General features: G+C 37.1%; 1 protein-coding gene across 1 annotated transcript; it reads right to left on the reverse strand.

Moving 5' to 3' along the window:
- Positions 1 to 7,994: 7,994 nt before the first annotated feature.
- LOC111905295 (pentatricopeptide repeat-containing protein At3g62890) lies at positions 7,995 to 10,496 on the reverse strand. The gene has a single exon (XM_023900984.3). It carries the CDS (start codon positions 10,334 to 10,336, stop codon positions 8,249 to 8,251), a length of 2,088 nt encoding a protein of 695 aa, XP_023756752.1. The 5' UTR covers positions 10,337 to 10,496; the 3' UTR covers positions 7,995 to 8,248.
- Positions 10,497 to 19,714: the final 9,218 nt, after the last annotated feature.

Below are 19,714 nucleotides of genomic sequence, written 5' to 3' on the forward strand. Positions count from 1 at the left end.
AGACGAGGTTTGGGGAAGATGAAAAGAATTATATACCTATTTCCAAGCTTGATGTAGATTTATGCTTCCAAACTCTAAATGACAATTCTATTGAACTTCAAATCTATCTTTAAGATATAAAATAACCACTTTATCTCTCATTGTCTTACCAAAATTTTGAAAACTATATGAAGGAGGCTAATTATGAGGTTTGAGTTTATTTTTTGTTCACTTAACAATAATGGCCCCTTAACTACATATTTTCTCTTTTTGGCCCAAAATAACTCTAACTATGACTAGCTTTTGTATTTTTATACATCTACTATAATCATCTTATTCTTTACAAAGTTAATCCATATGAGGTTAAAATGAGGTTAAATGGGTCAAACAAACGTTAAATCTAGTTTCTCCAATTTAACCAAACCAACTTAAATTTACTAAACTATGACTTATATTTAATTATTTAACTTACTAAATCATTTAATTAACTTTAAAAATTTATTATTACTATTTTATATATTTTTCTGTAAAAATTCATTAGAGATTAGAATTTAATTAACTTCCGATTTTTTTTTTTAATTATTCACCCACTTCTATTTGCCCGTAGAAGTGTGCTAAAACACGATTCCAGAAAGTGATCACGGATTGACATTGTCAACTTTGTCAATTTCAAAATAATCCGGAATAGACGCAATGTCCACAATACTTGGATTTAATCAGATACAAACAAATATAAAAATTCGACCTTTTGTTAACACTGTTTCCCTGTCTTTGGTCAAATTCCTACCACTTTTTTTTTGCATTTTTTTTCTTTTATACGATTATGATTGAGATTATGATACTTTTTCTTCATCATCGTCATAATATGGAGGTTGTTGTTGAGAAGGTTGTGTTTTTGAAGGTTGAGATCGAGAATGTTGAAGTTGTAAATATTGAAATGGTTTGGTATTTGGAAAGGGTTTGGTTGGCATGAATAATTTTACTAAAATGATAGTTGGAAAGTGGTGGTGTTGAATAGGTGAGGATTGTAGCATGTTCATGAAGTGCCCCACTTGATTCGGAATGTGGGTATTAACAATGTGTTGTGAAAGTGAGCGTGTTTGGGGCATGTGAAGCATTTGGGTGTTTGATCCATTTTTTGAGGTTAAGTGGGTGGGAAATAGATGATAGTTAGAAAGAAAAAACTAATGTTTGTGTACAAAATAGGTTACTATTTTTATTAGTAAAAAATAGTAATTTTGTTAAATTATTAGTATTATTTTTGGTCAAACAGTCAAAACACTGTTGGCCTCTACTCTCTCTTCCGTTGCCGAACTCATCACACTTCCATAGGAAATAGTGTTCGCGAGAGGGGGCTAGTGCCAAATCAGCCTTATGAAAGACGTAAGGAGTAACTAAGGACCATACCACATGGTCTAAAGATCTTAATCCAATTAAAACATCGATTAAATTTAGTTAATAAATAAGATCAAATGTCAAATCAAAATTTAGGATTTGATCTATCGAACTATTTGATATGAATTGAAGAATGAAAAAGTTTGTTAGTGACGCATGAAAGAAAATTGAAAATTTTTATTCTTTCAATGATAGAAATCGATTTTATTAGAAAAAAAAAATAGTACGAACAAGAAATTAATTTAAAAGAATATAACATTTGCTTATTTAAAGGCTCGATTTGAATTTGTGAGCAGAAATAAATTGAAATTAAGGTTTTAAATTCAAGTGTGAACATCATTTTTTTTGTTTAGAGAATATAATTATTTAATTGGCTGCCATATTGGTTATAGTGAGTACATCATGACTCTACGAGTATCCTTTACTCTTTCTTAGTTTTGTTAAATTACGATAATTGCAATTTGCAAAAACAAAACCACAAAGTCTATGAGTATGGCATACTCAAATTTCCCATTTAGACGGTTTTTTTTCTTTTCTAAAAATTTATTGATCATCGATACAATTTAAATCACACTATAAATTCATAAACAATTATTATCATATAAATATAACATTCTTTGGTCATTGTATAAATAAAATGTAAGGAACTATAGTTATACATAATTTTCTCCGTAACTTTACAAACATGAAAACCATAATATTCGTTAGAAGTATAGTGAACTTAATATGATACTATTCGACAGGATAAAACTTTCAATATGATAGCTATTAAAAAAACAGTCTGTAATATAATGACATCAATGTCTTCGTATTAATTCGTGAAAACTAATTTCTTTTCAAGAATTAATACTACTGGTATAGGTTTCTTTCGATCTAAACAAGTCCTCATTATTTTCTTCACAAACTTAGAATAATAATAGTACACTATAAAAAAACATCAGTCACTAGTTTGTCACTAAATTTCCAAAAATAGATATTTATATTTTTTTGGACCATCAAAACACGTATCAATGATGATCTTTCGCTGTTAATTTTCAAAGGCTTCATCGCTAATAATTAGTACAACGATTTATACTGAGCCTTCTAAAGTTGTCACTAAAGCCTTCATATTACAACGAATAATGACAATTATAAGGTGAAGTACAAGGTTTAGGTTGATTTATCCTCTTTGAACATTTTTACTCCATTTTTTTTAAAGTATATATGGAAAAAATTCATTTTTACGAATATATATATATATATATATATATATATATATATATATATATATATATATATATCCCTATCTAATAAAAGAGTAGTTCTTTTGTCATGTGTCATAATATTAGGCATTGTAATTAATATCATGACACTTGTCAATCTATTGACACTTGTAATTAATATCATGATACTTATTAATCTATTAATTCTCCATTTCAAATTTCAAAATTTAAATCACATTTTAATTACATTAAATTGATATTAATAATATTAGAATAAAAATAAAATAAAGTTTATACAAATTATAATAAAATAAAATTTATACAAATTATAAGATAATATATTTTACGTATTTATTTGAATCAACGATTATAATTTTATATATAACAAAAAAATATATTTTAATTAATAAGTTATTTAAAATTATTAATTAATAGTTTTGAGTTTTTATTTAGAAAGTTTAATTAGTTTTCTAACCGTGGTTTTCACGGGTTATAATCTAGTATATATATATATATATATATATATATATATATATATATATATATATATATATATATATATATATATATATATATATATATATATATATATATATATATATATATATATATATATATATATATATATATATATATATATTACGACATCACACGTGGACTTTAATTCTAAAGTTGACCTTTTGAGTCCAAATCACAAGAAGGAATTAGTTGGGAACCACAATTTAAATTAACCATTTACGAACTGATTAGTTTATGTAATAGAGATGAAAATATCGAGATATTATTACTTCCTTAAACTAGAGAATCTATGTGAAATATTATATTTATTAATTATTTCTCTTTCGAAAACTAATATTGACTAAGAACTTTTATTGAATTAATGGCAAACAAACAATAAGTTGTGTTGCTAAAATAAATGTTTCATCCTGTGGGTTCCAATTTTTCAATATTGTTGCTAATATAAATATTATTTAAGATAACAAGTATTTAAAAAAAAAACAATTCCTTAAATAACAATCGATTATATATGGTAAACAATTATTATATATTAATTTAACCGACTTTTTAAAAAACCAATGAATAAACAGAAGACTTGGACTGAGACATATTTTAAGATTTGAAAATCCCAAAATTATTCTTTTAATAAGTGATTTACATATAAAAATCAATCACGTGACTTCCACATTAACAAATTGTTCAATCTGTTCCTTGCATTTGAAACTTAAAACACTTGTATTATATACTTACTAGTTGTGGTTTTTCATTGAGCTTTAAACATATAAATCAATTGTATTGTGATATTACTAGTGATTTATACAATATTAGCACATTTAATTTTATTAATGAACAATTTAATCGTTAAGTAACCATATCCAATGAAAAACAAAATATAATGGCATATAGAATCTTATTTAAAGCCTATTCGTATGAAGTCACTTTCATTTGTACAATTTTAACTCTACATACATTGAATGTCCTTTGTACTTTGCTAAACATGGTCCAAATTCTCTTTAAGATGATTGTCATTTGGTCCACAAGAATTACATATGAAAAAATACTTTGATCTTGTCTACATTCTAACAAGAGATTATATAATTTGATGTTGAATTTGGATAATATACCATGATCAATATAGAAACATAATATTTTTGTACATAATAATAGTTTACTTTAAGCAAACTTTTGTTGAACACTATAGTTTTTTTATCTTAGACATCTATTATTTAAAACGATTAAAAAAACTTAAGTATATTGCTATTTGGTGTAAAATAATGAAAGTATTGACGTAAATGAGGATAAAAACACATTGTTCAAATTGAAATTGGCTTAAAATATGTTACTAGCGTATGAATTTAGTTTAATATTGCAACCTTCTCTACATCAACTCTAACGACATTCTTCTATCGATTGTCAGCATGTTCAGTTGTCCTCATGGGATTTCAGTCACCCACACACATCATGTTTATTCGATTGCAATCTTTTTTCAACTTTTAAAAACATCATATCATTCTATCTTCTTGTCATATTCGTAGTTTAATTAACGAAAAGCAAGTGAAGGAATATAGTATGCGATACTTGTGCACTTGTCTACATCTTAGCCTTGTTTTTGTATTTTTATATATCCTAGACTTGTTTGATACCAAATAACTTTACATCAAACCTTTTTAGCTAAATTTAATAAATATAAGTAATAAGTCATATATGAATAATATACAAGTGAATATCTTATTTCTCAATTATGGTTGTATATGTTGATACACCTTCAAACAAAACCCTACACCATTAAATACTTTACACCCATTATGCAATGATAAATATTTGGAAAAAAAATGTCTCTTTAAAGCACACGCCTCCCATGATCCCATCTTCTATACATACATGATACATCCCCCCATAACATTATATAATATTTTACTGAAATATAAATGTACATATACCAATAAAATATATATAGATATCATAAAAAAAGATTATTTTATGTATGATTGTAGTGTATCCTTATTAAAATTGTAAACCAATAACTCCTTATGACGCAATTTTTCTTTAAATCATTGATAATTCTTTGAACAACCTAAAAATGTTAAGTTTTGATTCTCTTATAAAAATTATTTAATGATAAAAATATACATATCCCAATCCTTTTAATGCTTCTAATTTTTTATCTTTTCCCAACTTCTAAAGATCTATCAAAGTAAATTATCACAAAGCAACTATACGAAAGTTGTTCACTTGTTTGCTTACATTTGATTCACTAATATGGATTGGGCCAAACCAACTCTAAACCCGGCCCAAAAGCTTGGTCCATAGAAGTCATCAAAAACCCGAACCGATATACCAATTCAATATATAGAACTAATGATTTCAACCGATTCTAGACTGTCGGTTCTCCATTCAATCTACTAAAAGACCGCACACAGTCAAGAACTGGTCTGAGTCATCAGTTACTATATTTTGAACCAATGGGCCGAACCATACTTTTTGAGTCTGGTTCAAAGTCGGTCTAGAAATTTGAAATATAAATTTATGATATGGTCGAGTTGTAATAATAATAAATGTATTTATATAGTTTTTGTTAAATAATAAAAACATAGTGTTTTTTTTAATGTTAAAATGACTTTACTGCATGGATGTGTCAATTCAAGGGCATGATAGTATAGTATCGTTGATGAATGGAGCTTGAAATTTGAAAACATTCTTAAGGTCTGGATGCATACAGTGGTGACAAACACAATCAAGTTTAGGAGTACTGTTCACCAGAGGTTGACTGAAAAGTTCTCGAAATGATCAAAAGATTTTCGTTTCGATGTTTATTTATTTCATTATAGATTTTATTTTCTTAAACAGTTTAAAAGATGGATATAAAGATGGAAAGTGTTTACTTTTTTTAATTTACTTGAAACGATTTAAAATTTAAGTAGAAATTATATTTTAAGAAAACTAATGTGAACTTGATCTCAAAATATGATGCACTTGGTACAAGCTTGATCTACAAATGAGGAGGCTTTGGGCTCTTTTGATAACTTCTGAACGAAACAATTTAGAGGCCACCTCATAATCAGTCAACATTCAGAACATTTAATATAGTTTGATTTTGATACAACATTTGCAAGGTTAAGGGACCCTACATTCTCTTAACCATTAAGAGGTTGAAAATCATTCAACACTAAATGAATGATAGTAACTTACATCTCAATTTTAGTCCTAAAAAGATTTTTATTGCAACTTCGATTTATTTTTTGAGGTTTTTGTATTTTTTTTAATCTCTGCAACCCGTTCCATGTCAAATGACTATAAATTTTTTTTGACTAAAATTGCAAAAACAAGCTATACCTAGGAACTAAAAATAATCATTTTACTTTGAATACAGACAAAAAACGTTACGATAACTCAAATAAATACCAAAATTGCAAAAATGAACTTTGATTTTTTCTGTGATCCACACGTTAACCCAAAAGTAGTCTTTTTGGCGTACTCCATAAAGAAGTATGGAATAGTTTCAGAATAATTGATATCACATTACCTATTTGTCCGTTCCAATTATTAAAAACATTATTAATACTGATTTGGGGTCACAATTTCCTTGTTTTGGCATTATTTACATAACATTTTTTTCTAAAACATTGTGTCATGTCAAACTTTAAACTTATTGTAGGAATGAATGACAGAACACCTTTCCACTTGAGTCTGTCTAAATACTTTAATACTTTTCTTCTTGCTACAAATTAAGATTCCAAATGTCATAATAACACTTGTATAGGAATCTCCATTCATTTTTCATGTTTTAAACCTTTTGTATATTTATATGTAGTTAAAATACCCATGAAGTTTTTGACATACATACAAATATTCAATAAAAATGGATTTATCAATGTATGCTATTTTATGCAAGAATATATTGGTACACGATAAGTATGTTGCTTTTTCTTGTATTATACTTTATTCCTATAGAAATTTTATAATTAAATTTAAAAATTGAAATACCTACATGAATCATAATTGTTTACGTTTACATTACAAGGAAAGAAAACGATTTTTTTTGTGATGAACTCCACCATTGTTTAGCCATGAATGTGGTAGCTTTCACCTGCATACATAAAAGAACACAACAAATTATTATCTAAAGGCAAAAAGAAAGGAAATGATAAAAGACATGACACATAGAAAAGAACATTAAAAATTATTGTCTAAAGCCAAAAAGCACAAAAAGGAAATGATAAAAGACATGACCGTACACAACAAAAGCTTTAGGCCTACTTTCGATTATGAGGATGGCAGGACATTTATGTCTTTTGCACATATAAAAGATTAAGAGCAAGTCTATGTTCTATCTTTTTGGATAACACAAAAATTACATTTTTTGTCTTATTAACCTTAGTATGGTTCATTATTTGGATAGAACTGAATTGTCCGATTGGACAATTTAGATCAAAGTATTTGGTTCGGATATTCGGATTTTTGGATTGGTTTTCAACAAAACTGAATTATTATTTTGGATTTCGGATTGGTTTTGGTTTATAAAATAAGAACTGAATAGTCCAAAAAAATCGTATAACAATTTATTATTTATTTATTTTTAATATATCTATAATTATTTGTTAATTTTATAATTTATTTTTTCAAATAAGTTCAAAAAGTTTCACCTAACAAAAAACATTAATATGCATTTTATTTCAAAGTTTTTAATCTATTAAATATTAAACTATAATATACCTTGTTAGTAGTTCTTCATAAATTTTAAATCACAACTAAATAGTTTGTTTTTGTTTCTTCTGTAAAAATTGGATAATAATATAATTATATGTCGTTTTAAAATGTACTGGTTTTTTAAACCGAATTATAAAAACGGATCTAACCGAATTGAAATTGGATCGGACCGGATTTGAATTTAGTTTTGACTATACAGATCGGATGTATCGGTTCGAACACCCCTAAACCTCAATCTCGGTGAGTCTATTTTAGGATGACAAAAAAATACACTTTTTGCTTCCCAAACACTTCTTTTTGGGAAGAACAAAAAGTACACTTTTTTGTGTTATTCCCGTCAATCATTTTTGAATAGGACAAAAAAGTATAGTTTTTGTTTTATTGACCTCACTTGTTCAACGCACTAGATCAATTTCTTGTTCTTATAACATATTAAATTCCATGTAAATTTCATAAACCTAAAAAGATTACCAAAGATCCTTGCATGAGCAAGATCCATCTACAAAGTGATGAAATCTATTCGAATCTCTCAACACAATTTTCCTACCAATAATTCTTGAAACAAACTTCATAAAAACATGACAATCACCACAAACCCTAATATTCTTCAAAATCCTAATTGGTTGCTTTCCTTCACCTTTCCTTATCAACCCATAAACAAGAGCCAATTTTTCACTATGGTAACATATAGATTCAAACTTTTCATCATCCCCAACATCATGCAACACCAAATCTTTATTTGGACTAAATCCAGATTCCACTAATCTTCTTATCATCTCATTTAATCTCCGATAAATAAGTTTTGATTCAGGATGTGTTCGATCTTCTGACACAAATTTATAAACTTTTCCTTCAATTTCAATCCAACTAAATGCTGCAAACTTTTTAACATTCTTGTTGTTCATAAGTTTCCTCATGGATGCCACATCTTTCCATCTACCATTAACAGCGTATAAATTCGAAAGAGTGATATAAGGTTCAGCATTCAACGGGTCCACCTCAGATAAGTGTCTAGCTGCCAGCTCAGCATGTTCTATGTCACCTTTGAGTTTACAAACAGACAAAAGAGTTGACCAAATAAGACTATTCGGTTTTAAAGGCATACACTTTATCATTTCAATAGCTTTTTCTATACGATTTGATCGACCATAAAGATTTATCATACCCGCGTAATGATCCAAATTCGGTAAAATCCCATATTTTTCTTTCATTAAAAGAAAATATTTTTCTCCCTTTTCAGTAAGACCTTCATGGATACAAGCAGAAAGAACACCAATAAAAGTAATTCCATCTGGCTTTATGTTATCTTTCAACATTTCTTCATAAAGTATTAGTGAATCAAGATCTTTACCATTTTGTGCATACCCTAAAATCATTGAATTCCAAGAAACGATTGTTTTGGTATTTATAGTATTGAAAATCTCCCGAGCTTGACTTGGTTGACCACATTTTGAATACATATCAACAAGGGCACTTGACACAAGTGTGTCCTTTTCAACTCCCATGTGTATTGCTTTTGTGTGAATTGTTTGACCATAAAATAAAGAAGCTAATTTAGCACATGAACTCACTACACTTGAAATTGTAAACTTGTCTGGTTTGATGTTATTGATTAACATCTTGCTAAATAACATCAAGGCATCTTCTTCTTTCCCATTTTGGACATAACCTGAGATCATTGTTGTCCAAGAAATGACATCTTTGTCCTCAACCTCTGTAAAAAGTTTATGTGCTTCATCTATTTTCCCTGTTTGAAAGAAAGCACCAAGAACATTTGAAACTGTAACCATGTCTGGTTTTATACTAGACAACTTCATTTCATGAAACAGTTCTAGGCATTCTTCTGGCAACCCGTTTTTCATGCATCCAGAAATCATTGAATTCCATGAAACAACATTCTTGTTAGACATAAGGTTAAACAAACAACGAGCAGCATTAATCTCACCACATTTAGCATAGAAATCAGTCAAAGAATTGCAGATGAAACCATTGGAGAGTAAGCCACAAGCTATGATCTTTCCATGAACTTGCTTCCCATGCCTTAAATCCAAGACCCGTGAACATGCATTTAACACGCTCACATAAGTATGCCCAGTTGCCTGAAATCCTTCTTTTTGCATTTTAACAAACACCTTCAAGGCGTCTCTTGCAAGACCTCTTGAAGCCAAGCCCGCAATCACGGTGTTGTATGAAACAAAATCCCGACTTGGCATGTCAATGAATAGTCGCTGTAACTCATCGACAGACCCTGTTTTAGAGTAAGCTTTTAACATAGCGTTGTAAGTGAAGATATCTCGTTGGGGCAATTTATCGAACAGGTTCTGTGCATCCAAAAGTTTGCCAGATTTAGCGTACACGTCAAGAAGACGATTGTGGATAAAAGTGGTGTTGGGTTCGTAGAGATTTTCGTCCATGTGAGATTGTAAGCGCTTGGCTTGATGGGCATCACTGAATCGAACGCAATCAAGGACAAGACGAGTGTATGCTTCAGGGTTGACATAATTGTATCTGTAAAGAGAATCAACTGCTTCCTTGAGCTTGTACTTTGGGTGCATTTAGACCTGTTTTATGCCTCTAATCCAATTTCGCAGCTTTCTTTTGGGTCCATTACGATTTACAACGATTTCATTTTAGCAACTAGTACAAAGAAAAGAAAGAAGATCTTACGGCCTGGCTACTCTTTCTATAATGATCTGAAAATATTTATTGTTGGTGGAAATTAATTTATAATTTTATGGATGTTTTAAGGGCAAATTGTAACTATATTACCATGAAATTTCGATATAATGACCGCCAAGTTATTTTTTCGGTGTATATTTACAATTTTGTTGCAATATCAACCAAAAGAAGGGTTTTCTCTTTTTTTTCGGTAATATTTTTTTCGAATTGCAATAAAGTCATTAAGTTTAACAAAACTTTGATTTTGATATCAAATTTCAAACCGAGAATTATAAATAAATAAATAAAATTCAAATTACAAGAAGTAACTATATTATCACAAAATTTTCATTTTGACATTGAGTTTTTTCTTTCTTAATTATGTCACTAAATTTACAATTTTAGTGCAATCTCAACCAATTGACCGATTCATGAAATGTTATATTGTGGTTTAGAAGCTTGATTTAGAAGCTCGATTTATACAACACATAAATAAAGGTCGGTCAAATGGTTCAAACTCACTTACAAGTCAGCGAAAAGGGAATGGTCACCATTTCATGAGATGCTATTGTGGTTTAGCAGTTTGATTTGTACAACAAGTAAATGAAGACCCCTATAAGGTCGCTCTAAGACCCCCTACAAGTTTGATTTGTACAACAAATAAATGAATACCCTTACAAGGTCGATTGATTTGTACAACAAATAAATGAATACCCTTATAAATAAAGATAACGACGTGGTAATAGACTAGTGATCAAATGTGTTGTAACACCCAAGATTTTGAAAGCCAAGAAAGTAAAAGAAACCCTAAATTTAGGAGGGACTCGGCGAGTCCAAGGAGGAACTCGGCGAGTCCGAGCGGGATCCAAGTCGAGGATTAAGTGACCAACTCGGCGAGTCGGCCAAGGCGACTCGGCGAGTAGGGTCTGTGCGAGGAAAACCCTAAATCCGGGGCTTGGAGCCTATTTAAACGTCTCATTCTTTTTCCTAGGGCTCCTTTACTGCCTCTCCAACCCATAATACGAACCTTAAGCCGCCATTGTTGCTTATTCAAGCTCTTTGCCATTTTGTGGGTGATTTGAAGGAAGAAGGAGGGAAGGAATCTTTGAGGCTTCAAGGAACTGCAGCAAATCCAAAGTTGAAGGACCTTTCAGAGCACTTGAAGGTAATAAGTCGCTTCCTTCATCCAGATCTACTTTGGTTATGAGTTTTGGGGCTTTTAAGCCATGTCTAAGTTTAATCTCGAGCTTGAGGTCCAGATCTGAGGTTGCTACCTCAGATCCATGTTTGTTTTGGTTTAGAATCCCGTAAAGTATCAGCCATTGAGTGGATTTTTGGAGCCTTTGGTCTCAAACCCTAGTTCATGGTGTATTTTGCTTAGATCTCCATCTTCACACGTAAAGTTTGCAACTTTATGTGGGGGATAGGCTTGGGAAGAGTAGATCTACGGTTTGGAGTCCCTGCATGACTCGAAAGTCCCCTGCATGTTGTGGAACCGAATGGACTCGGCGAGTCCTTCGAGTGGACTCGACGAGTGGCTTGAAGGTGAGGAGGAACTCGACGAGTGTGATGAACAACTCGTCAAGTCGGATGAAGATGGGCATGAACTCGGCGAGTTGGATGAAGATTGCTTTGTGCTCGGCGAGTCTGTTCTTAGACTCGGCGAGTCAGGTCGCGTAGTCCCAAACCCTTCGAGTTAAGACTCGAGTCAGCGAGTCGAGCAAGGACTCAGTGAGTTGGTCAGGACAGGATTCAGGAATCTGTAGACTCGGCGAGTCAGGGGCTGACTCGGCGAGTCGAGTCGTGATTGGAAGGACTTGAGCATAAGAACTCGGCGAGTCAGTGAGTGGACTCGGCGAGTAGGGTTGACCTGGAAGGTTGACTTTGACCAGGACTTTGACTTTGGCAAGGGTTGACTTGGTTGACCTTTTGAAGGTCAGTTAGACTAAGTAATGTGTTGATATTGATAGCTCGGGGAGCTAGTGGAGCAGCAGTTCGGAGTCAGTGGTCGGGTAGCGGTCAAAGGGATTAGCAGCAACAGTTCAACAGTATCAGGTGAGTTTCCGTTTGTATGAATGGGTCTACGGACACAATGCCGGCCCATGTAGTTATGAGTAGAAGACCCGGGGGTTAGCCCTAGGCACAGTATGCTAGTATGGTGTTCGGACAAGGTCCGATGATAGAGGGCGGGTGCCCAAGGAGTGGTTTATGTGATAGTTTATACTTGTTGTCTGTGTGATACTTGTATGTGCCTGGTAGGGAGGTGAGTGGGGGCGAGGTCCCGTATCTCACCAATAGCAGAGTGTGGATGGTGTTCCACATCTCTGTAGCAGCAGTCCAGGGGCGAGGCCCAAGTTAGGAAAGGAGTGAGGACGGGCGGGGCCCGTATCTCACTATCAGCAGGAGTATGGACGAGGTTCCATGACTCATCAGTAGCAGGACACGGGCGGGGCCCGGAGATAGGCGAGGCCTCAGAGCAAGAGTTGTTAGTATATATTTAGCTTATGTGATGTTATGTGATATATGTATGTGCTATTATATGTTAGTGGGTGGGGCCCTGTGACAGGCGAGGCCTAAGTGAAACAGATCTGTATCCGAGAGGGGCTCGAAGCCAGGCGGGGCCTGGAGCGGCGGGGCTGTTGTAGCGGGCGAGGCCCGAAGTAGGGGACGAGGCCTCGGATAGCGGGCGTGGCCCAGTATGTGGTTATGCATGGTATGTAGTAGGGTGGGGAACTCACTAAGCTTCGTGCTTACGGTTTTCAGTTTTTTTTTCAGGTACTTCCGGTAGCGGAGGGAGGAGCTCGGGGTGATCGCATGGCACACACCATAGAGTAGTCAGCCTGGGAATGTTTACTCTGATAATAAACATGTGTTTTGAAAACTTATACTCAAATTATGTTTTGGAATGATGACTTTGTTTAAAGTAATGTTTTATTAAAAGAAATTTTTGGTCTTGAATTTTGGGTCGTTACAAGTTGGTCTCAGAGTCTTGGTTTGAGGGATTCGGGCATACTCTCGGGTGTGCCTGAACTCAAACTGAGGGGTCGGATAAAAAGTTTTCAAAAGCAAAAAGACAGTTTTCTAAAAAGAATTTTGAGAACGAAAAGCAGTTTTAGAAAAACAAAAAGAATCCAGAAAAAGAAGATTTTTGAAAAGAGAAAAAGGGGTGTGGTGCATGCAATCAACCGAGCTCAAGTAAGTACCTCAAAATACCCATACAAGTTTATATTATGATTATCAGTTGGTAGAACAGTCTGCTAGAATAGGACTAAGGATCTAAGGATGATGCCTTATGTGCCTGTTATTTGTGCTTTTGAGCTGCATAGTAGTGCTGATTAGACAATAGTAGGATAGCCTGTTTAGGTTATGCCTGAGTTATGAGTTTGTGTTGCATGCTAGTTCAGATTCCTGCTATGTGGATATGATTGCTTGAGTAAGTTATGGTTAGATTTTCCCTTGTTCGAATGCTGCTTGCTCTGTGCATTGTGGGATTCTGAGTGATGGGAGTTAGCCATTAGGTGGATACAACACGTCACATGCAATCAGGGTTGAATAATCTCAGAGTGCTGGATTTGGTCCTATTGCGTAGCTCTCGTCTGAGTCCAACCGTTGTAGGGACGAGTCTTTTACTTGAAGGATTATCCGAGCCTCGTTGCATGTGATGGTATCCAGGTGATGGCTAATTGGCATCACAAGGAGACCTTCAGTAGCTGAGGACTGGTTTGTGTTGAGTCAGAGGTTTCCCTAGGGTAAACCTAGGATGAGATAGTGCTGGGAGCAGTAGTAGTGGTTAAGGGGTCTGGTGGAGTCAAAGCAATTCCTGAGGAAAGTACGGATAGATGTGGAAGGTAGTATGGGCCCGTACTACTGAAAGCAGAGGATCCGTACTCGATTCGGGAAGGGCCGAGACAAGACCAGGAACCTGGTAGGGTATGTTTGGCCTCACATCAGTGATGATTATTCTGATGGTGGGTGTGGTATATTTTCAGCATAGTGACATTGCGAGAGAGACCATCGGGCGGGTCAGGCGCCGGAGAGGGATCAGGCTCGGGTTCAAGGGCCGAGCAGCTCGAGGAGCGGATGAGAGAGTTGATATCAGCTGAGGTTACGCGCAATATTCTAGCTCAGACTCCTGTGATCTTTGGCACGGTCAAGGAGGGTATACTGGAGATCTTGGATGAGAGGCTGGGAGCCTTCCGTACTGAGATGATGGCATTGATGGGAGCGCGTACTCTGACATTTCGAGAGTTCAGAGCCTGCGGGGCACCAGATTATCATGGGGCTAGGGACCCTATTGCTAGCAGCAGATGGTTGGCTGATGTAGCCAACGCTTTTCGTACGAGCAAGTGTCCCGAGGGGGACAAGGTCAGACTCGCTTCCTGTCTTCTGAAAGACAGAGCGAGGGATTGGTGGGAGGAGATTGGTCATGCTTTGGGGGATGATGCCGCGTTGGACGCGATGACTTGGAGTGATTTCTCGGCCAGGTTCAGGGCGGAGTTTTCACCGATGATTGAGGTGCAGCAGCTGGCACGAGAGTTTCAGGATTTGACACAGACTACTGAGACTGTGGCGGAGATCACCGCCAAGTTCAGGGAGGGGGCTCTTCTTGTACTGCAGTATGTCGCGGATGAGGAGATGAAGAAGGCCCGATATCATGAGATGTTGAGGGATGACATCAGGGAGTTCGTGAGCAGATCCAGCTGTAAGACGCTGGAAGATATGATTTCTCGGGCTAGAGAAAGGAAGGTTGATTTGGAGCAAATCCGGAAGAGGAAGCCGGATGAGGTTCAGGTAGCTGTGGGTTCGGGCAAAAGACCCAAGGGATCGGATTCGAGATCGAGGGATCATCAGGACCGCAATCGGTGCGGAAAGTGTGGCAGGGCGCACGGGGGCGCGTGCAGGAGTGGTAGCCGTGGTGAGTCTGGTTGCTTCAAGTGCGGTCGGACTGGTCATTTCAGCAGGGATTGCACTGTTACTGCCGCGCAGGAATCAGACTTGATATGTTTTCATTGCAACCAGCGGGGCCACAAGAAGGCCCAGTGCCCCAGTTTGTCTTCGGCAGGACGGGTGATGGCACCCGCCCTTGCAAATTTGAGGATCACGGATGGCCGTCAGGGCCGGGTAGAGGCACCTGCAGCAGGGAGCAGGGCTTTTCAGATGACGACCTTGGAGACGCGAGCGACGCCGGACGTTGCATGTATGCAATTTCCATTTTCAGTTCTTTTATTTGTGCATGATTATGTTGTTATGATTCTGCATCATCATTGGGATGAGTATTTTATTTATGTGCGGTTGATTATGGTCGAGTTATATGCCATCTGCATACCTTGGATAATTGTATGGTAGTTAGGGGATGTGCTCTATTGGAGAAGGTTGCATAGGATGCAGTAGCTGTAGCATGCTTGGGAGGGACTTAGTATGTCTCGTTAGATCAGGATCGTGTAGTGTCAGAGATGGATTGGTTAGATCCCTAGCTATGGTAAGCTTGGGTTCCTCAGCAGATTGATTATGGAATGGTAGCAAGGATTGGGTTTTCTCTTTTAGCATTGAGCAACAAGGGGTAAGCAGGATCGAAGTGGGGGAGAATCCTCCGAGTAAGTCAGGGTAGAAGCACGCAGACCCAGAAGGAGTGTGCGACCTCCGAGGAGGAAAGGAGTAGTTCAGCTTTTGATGGTTTGAGGATTTCAGGGTTGGGAGTTTGAGAAACTCCCCATCAGCTAGTTCGTGTGATGGTAATGGTTAGTTCATGGTTGGGAATTCGGGTGGTGGATCACCCGTAGGACTCGAGGGAGTCAGAATGAAGGTCTTGAGAGCTAATGGCACATGGGTGCCTTTGTGTCGACAGTCAGTGGTAAGAAGTGATGTGAGACTACGGGGCAACCATAGCATTCACTAGCAGTCAGTGGTGAAAGTGTTGTAAGACTACGGGGCAGCCGTAGCATTCACTAGCAGTCAACAATGGATGGTGATGTAAGCCTATGGTAAGCCGTAGCATTCCTTAGTAGTTCGTTAGCGGAGTTGGGGTGAGGCCCTTATCTCCTAGTGATCAGGTAGGGATCAGGATTGGGTGGTGGACGAGAATGATAGGGAGTTGCCTGTATAGCCCTAAAGTGGTGAGACCTCGGGAGAGGCCGCTCCAGGATATATTTGGGTGAGACCCGTGGACGAGGCCCGTACGAGGTTAGCAGTGTAGATAAGACCTGAGAGCAGGGTTGCTCAGTAATACGATTGGGTGGGACCCGTGGGCGAGGCCCGAGCGAGAGTGAATAGACTAGTGAGACTAGAAGGATAGAGGCGGGCGGGACCCGTGGGCGAGGCCCGTGGGTTTTAGCAGCGCAGGTGGGACCTGGTAGGGACCTTAGTGTCAAGTTAGGGAATCGGGGATCCCAGGTTTGTAGTGCCTGAGTGGCAGAATTGTTTGAGCAATTATAGGTAGTCGAGGTTTCTTTGGAAGTCGCTGAGAGCGACTAGTGTTGATGTTGGGACCAGCTACCAGTGGGAGCCGGTAATCCAGATATTGGTAGGATGGTAGGGACCAGAGTGGTCTCGGTTCAACCGGAAGGCAGATGAGGAATGGCAGAAGTATCCAGTCAGTAGTAGTGCGGGAAGGCGGGTTATGTTGGAATTCAGTTAGATGAGTCGAGGGGTGCTCGACACCAAGTTATGACAAGAGAGGAGTGTCAGTGGTTACTGGCGGTAAAGACCCGTACTGGATTTAGCGGGAATAAGGGATTGGTGAAGATAGGATCTTCACAGTGGCTGAGGAGATAGTTGATTTTGGAGCATCGCCTTGGGAAGGCAAGGGAATTGCGTGAGGAAAGAAGGGGTGAACCCCTATAGGTTCAGTGCAGTACTCGGTGAGTACCCATCGGATTATCGGCTAAGTAAGTTGTGTTTCCAGAATGTTCAGGGTCAGGGTTGACCCGAGATGGTTATCCGCAAGGGTTAATGCTAGTCAGAATGATCAGGAGGAAGGCCAGCGAAGGTAGGCAGCTGGTGTTGGAACAATTGGTGGGGTATTGGAGGCATATAGCAGGCGGTGAGCCATGGTAAACTTCGAGGACGAAGCTTAGTTTAAGTGGGGGAGAGTTGTAACAGCCAAGATTTTGAAAGCCAAGAAAGTAAAAGAAACCCTAAATTTAGGAGGGACTCGTGTGAGTCCAAGGAGGAACTCGGCGAGTCCGAGCGGGATCCGAGTCGAGGATTAAGTGACCAACTCGGCGAGTCGGCCAAGGCGACTCGGCGAGTAGGGTCTGTGCGAGGAAAACCCTAAATCTGGGGCTTGGAGCCTATTTAAACGTCTCATTCTTCTTCCTAGGGCTCCTTTACTGCCTCTCCAACCCAGAATACGAACCTTAAGCCGCCATTGTTGCTTATTCAAGCTCTTTGCCATTTTGTGGGTGATTTGAAGGAAGAAGGAGGGAAGGAATCTTTGAGGCTTCAAGGAACTGCAGCAAATCCAAAGTTGAAGGACCTTTCAGAGCACTTGAAGGTAATAAGTCGCTTCCTTCATCCAGATCTACTTTGGTTATGAGTTTTGGGGCTTTTAAGCCATGTCTAAGTTTAATCTCGAGCTTGAGGTCCAGATCTGAGGTTGCTACCTCAGATCCATGTTTGTTTTGGTTTAGAATCCCGTAAAGTATCAGCCATTGAATGGATTTTTGGAGCATTTGGTCTCAAACCCTAGTTCATGGTGTATTTTGCTTAGATCTCCATCTTCACACGTAAAGTTTGCAACTTTATGTGGGGGATAGGCTTGGGAAGAGTAGATCTACGGTTTGGAGTCCCTGCATGACTCGAAAGTCCCCTGCATGTTGAGGAACCGAATGGACTCGACGAGTCCTTCGAGTGGACTCGACGAGTGGCTTGAAGGTGAGGAGGAACTCGACGAGTGTGATGAACAACTCGTCGAGTCGGATGAAGATGGGCATGAACTCGGCGAGTTGGATGAACAACTCGGCGAGTTGGATGAAGATTGCTTTGTGCTCGGCGAGTCTGTTCTTAGACTCGGCGAGTCAGGTCGCGTAGTCCCAAACCCTTCGAGTTAAGACTCGAGTCAGCGAGTCGAGCAAGGACTCAGTGAGTTGGTCAGGACAGGATTCAGGAATCTGTAGACTCGGCGAGTCAGGGGCTGACTCGGCGAGTCGAGTCGCGATTGGAAGGACTTGAGCATAAGAACTCGGCGAGTCAGTGAGTGGACTCGGCGAGTAGGGTTGACCTGGAAGGTTGACTTTGACCAGGACTTTGACTTTGGCAAGGGTTGACTTGGTTGACCTTTTGAAGGTCAGTTAGACTAAGTAATGTGTTGATATTGATAGCTCGGGGAGCTAGTGGAGCAGCAGTTCGAAGTCAGTGGTCTCGCAATGATGATTCGAGTTACGTAAAATGAACAGTGACATCAATGTACTTTGAAATACCATGATGTGGAGGAAAGTAGATTACCTTTAATTTTTAGAGACAGGTCGGGAAATGTCACAAGAGAGAGGTGTCATGGAAGACATGTCACGATGTGGCGTGAAGTGTACCATGACGTGACGACTGGAACAGGTTAAAAAATAAATGATCTGTAATTGTATCATTTCGACAAAACACTCCTAAAAACACACACCAAGATACGATTTAACCTAGTTAAGTCCTAGGAGTCCAATTTTTTTATGAGAGTTACATATTAAAGCTTCAATTTGGTGGATTGAGGTATTAATTACTACTTCTAACACTTCAATTTCTTATAATGTATAATGTTTAATTCTTGTCTGAGTATTTCTTCACAAATGGCATCTAAATGTCAATCTAGTGGTTCAAATTCACTTAAAAGTTAGTGAAAAGGGTGTACTCACCCTTTTAGTAGATGTTATTCCGATTTAGAAGCTCTATTTGTACAAGAAGTAAATGAAGACCCATATAATGTCGATTCAAGAGATGCTTAGTGAGTTTGAACCACTAAATCGACCTTGTAGGGGTCATCATTTATGTAAAATCTATTACAGGTGTGAATCAATTTTCATATATTAACTTTAATTTGGGTGGCCACGGCGTGGTGAAGCATCACCACGACATGGCAGAATATTTTGGACCGCAGAATTAAATGAACCGCCACGACATGGCCATAGATGTCACGGTGTGACAGGTGTTTTTAGTGAAAAAAAAACCCTAATTTTTGGGCTTTGGACCCTATATAAAGAACATTAAGGCTAGGTTTTCGTGACCATTTAGCCTGTATCACTCTCTCAAACCCGGAAACCCTATCCCTAGCCTCTATTGCAATTGTGAACTCA

This window comes from Lactuca sativa, chromosome 8, assembly GCF_002870075.4.
Source record: "Lactuca sativa cultivar Salinas chromosome 8, Lsat_Salinas_v11, whole genome shotgun sequence".
NCBI classification, from domain to species: domain Eukaryota; kingdom Viridiplantae; phylum Streptophyta; class Magnoliopsida; order Asterales; family Asteraceae; genus Lactuca; species Lactuca sativa.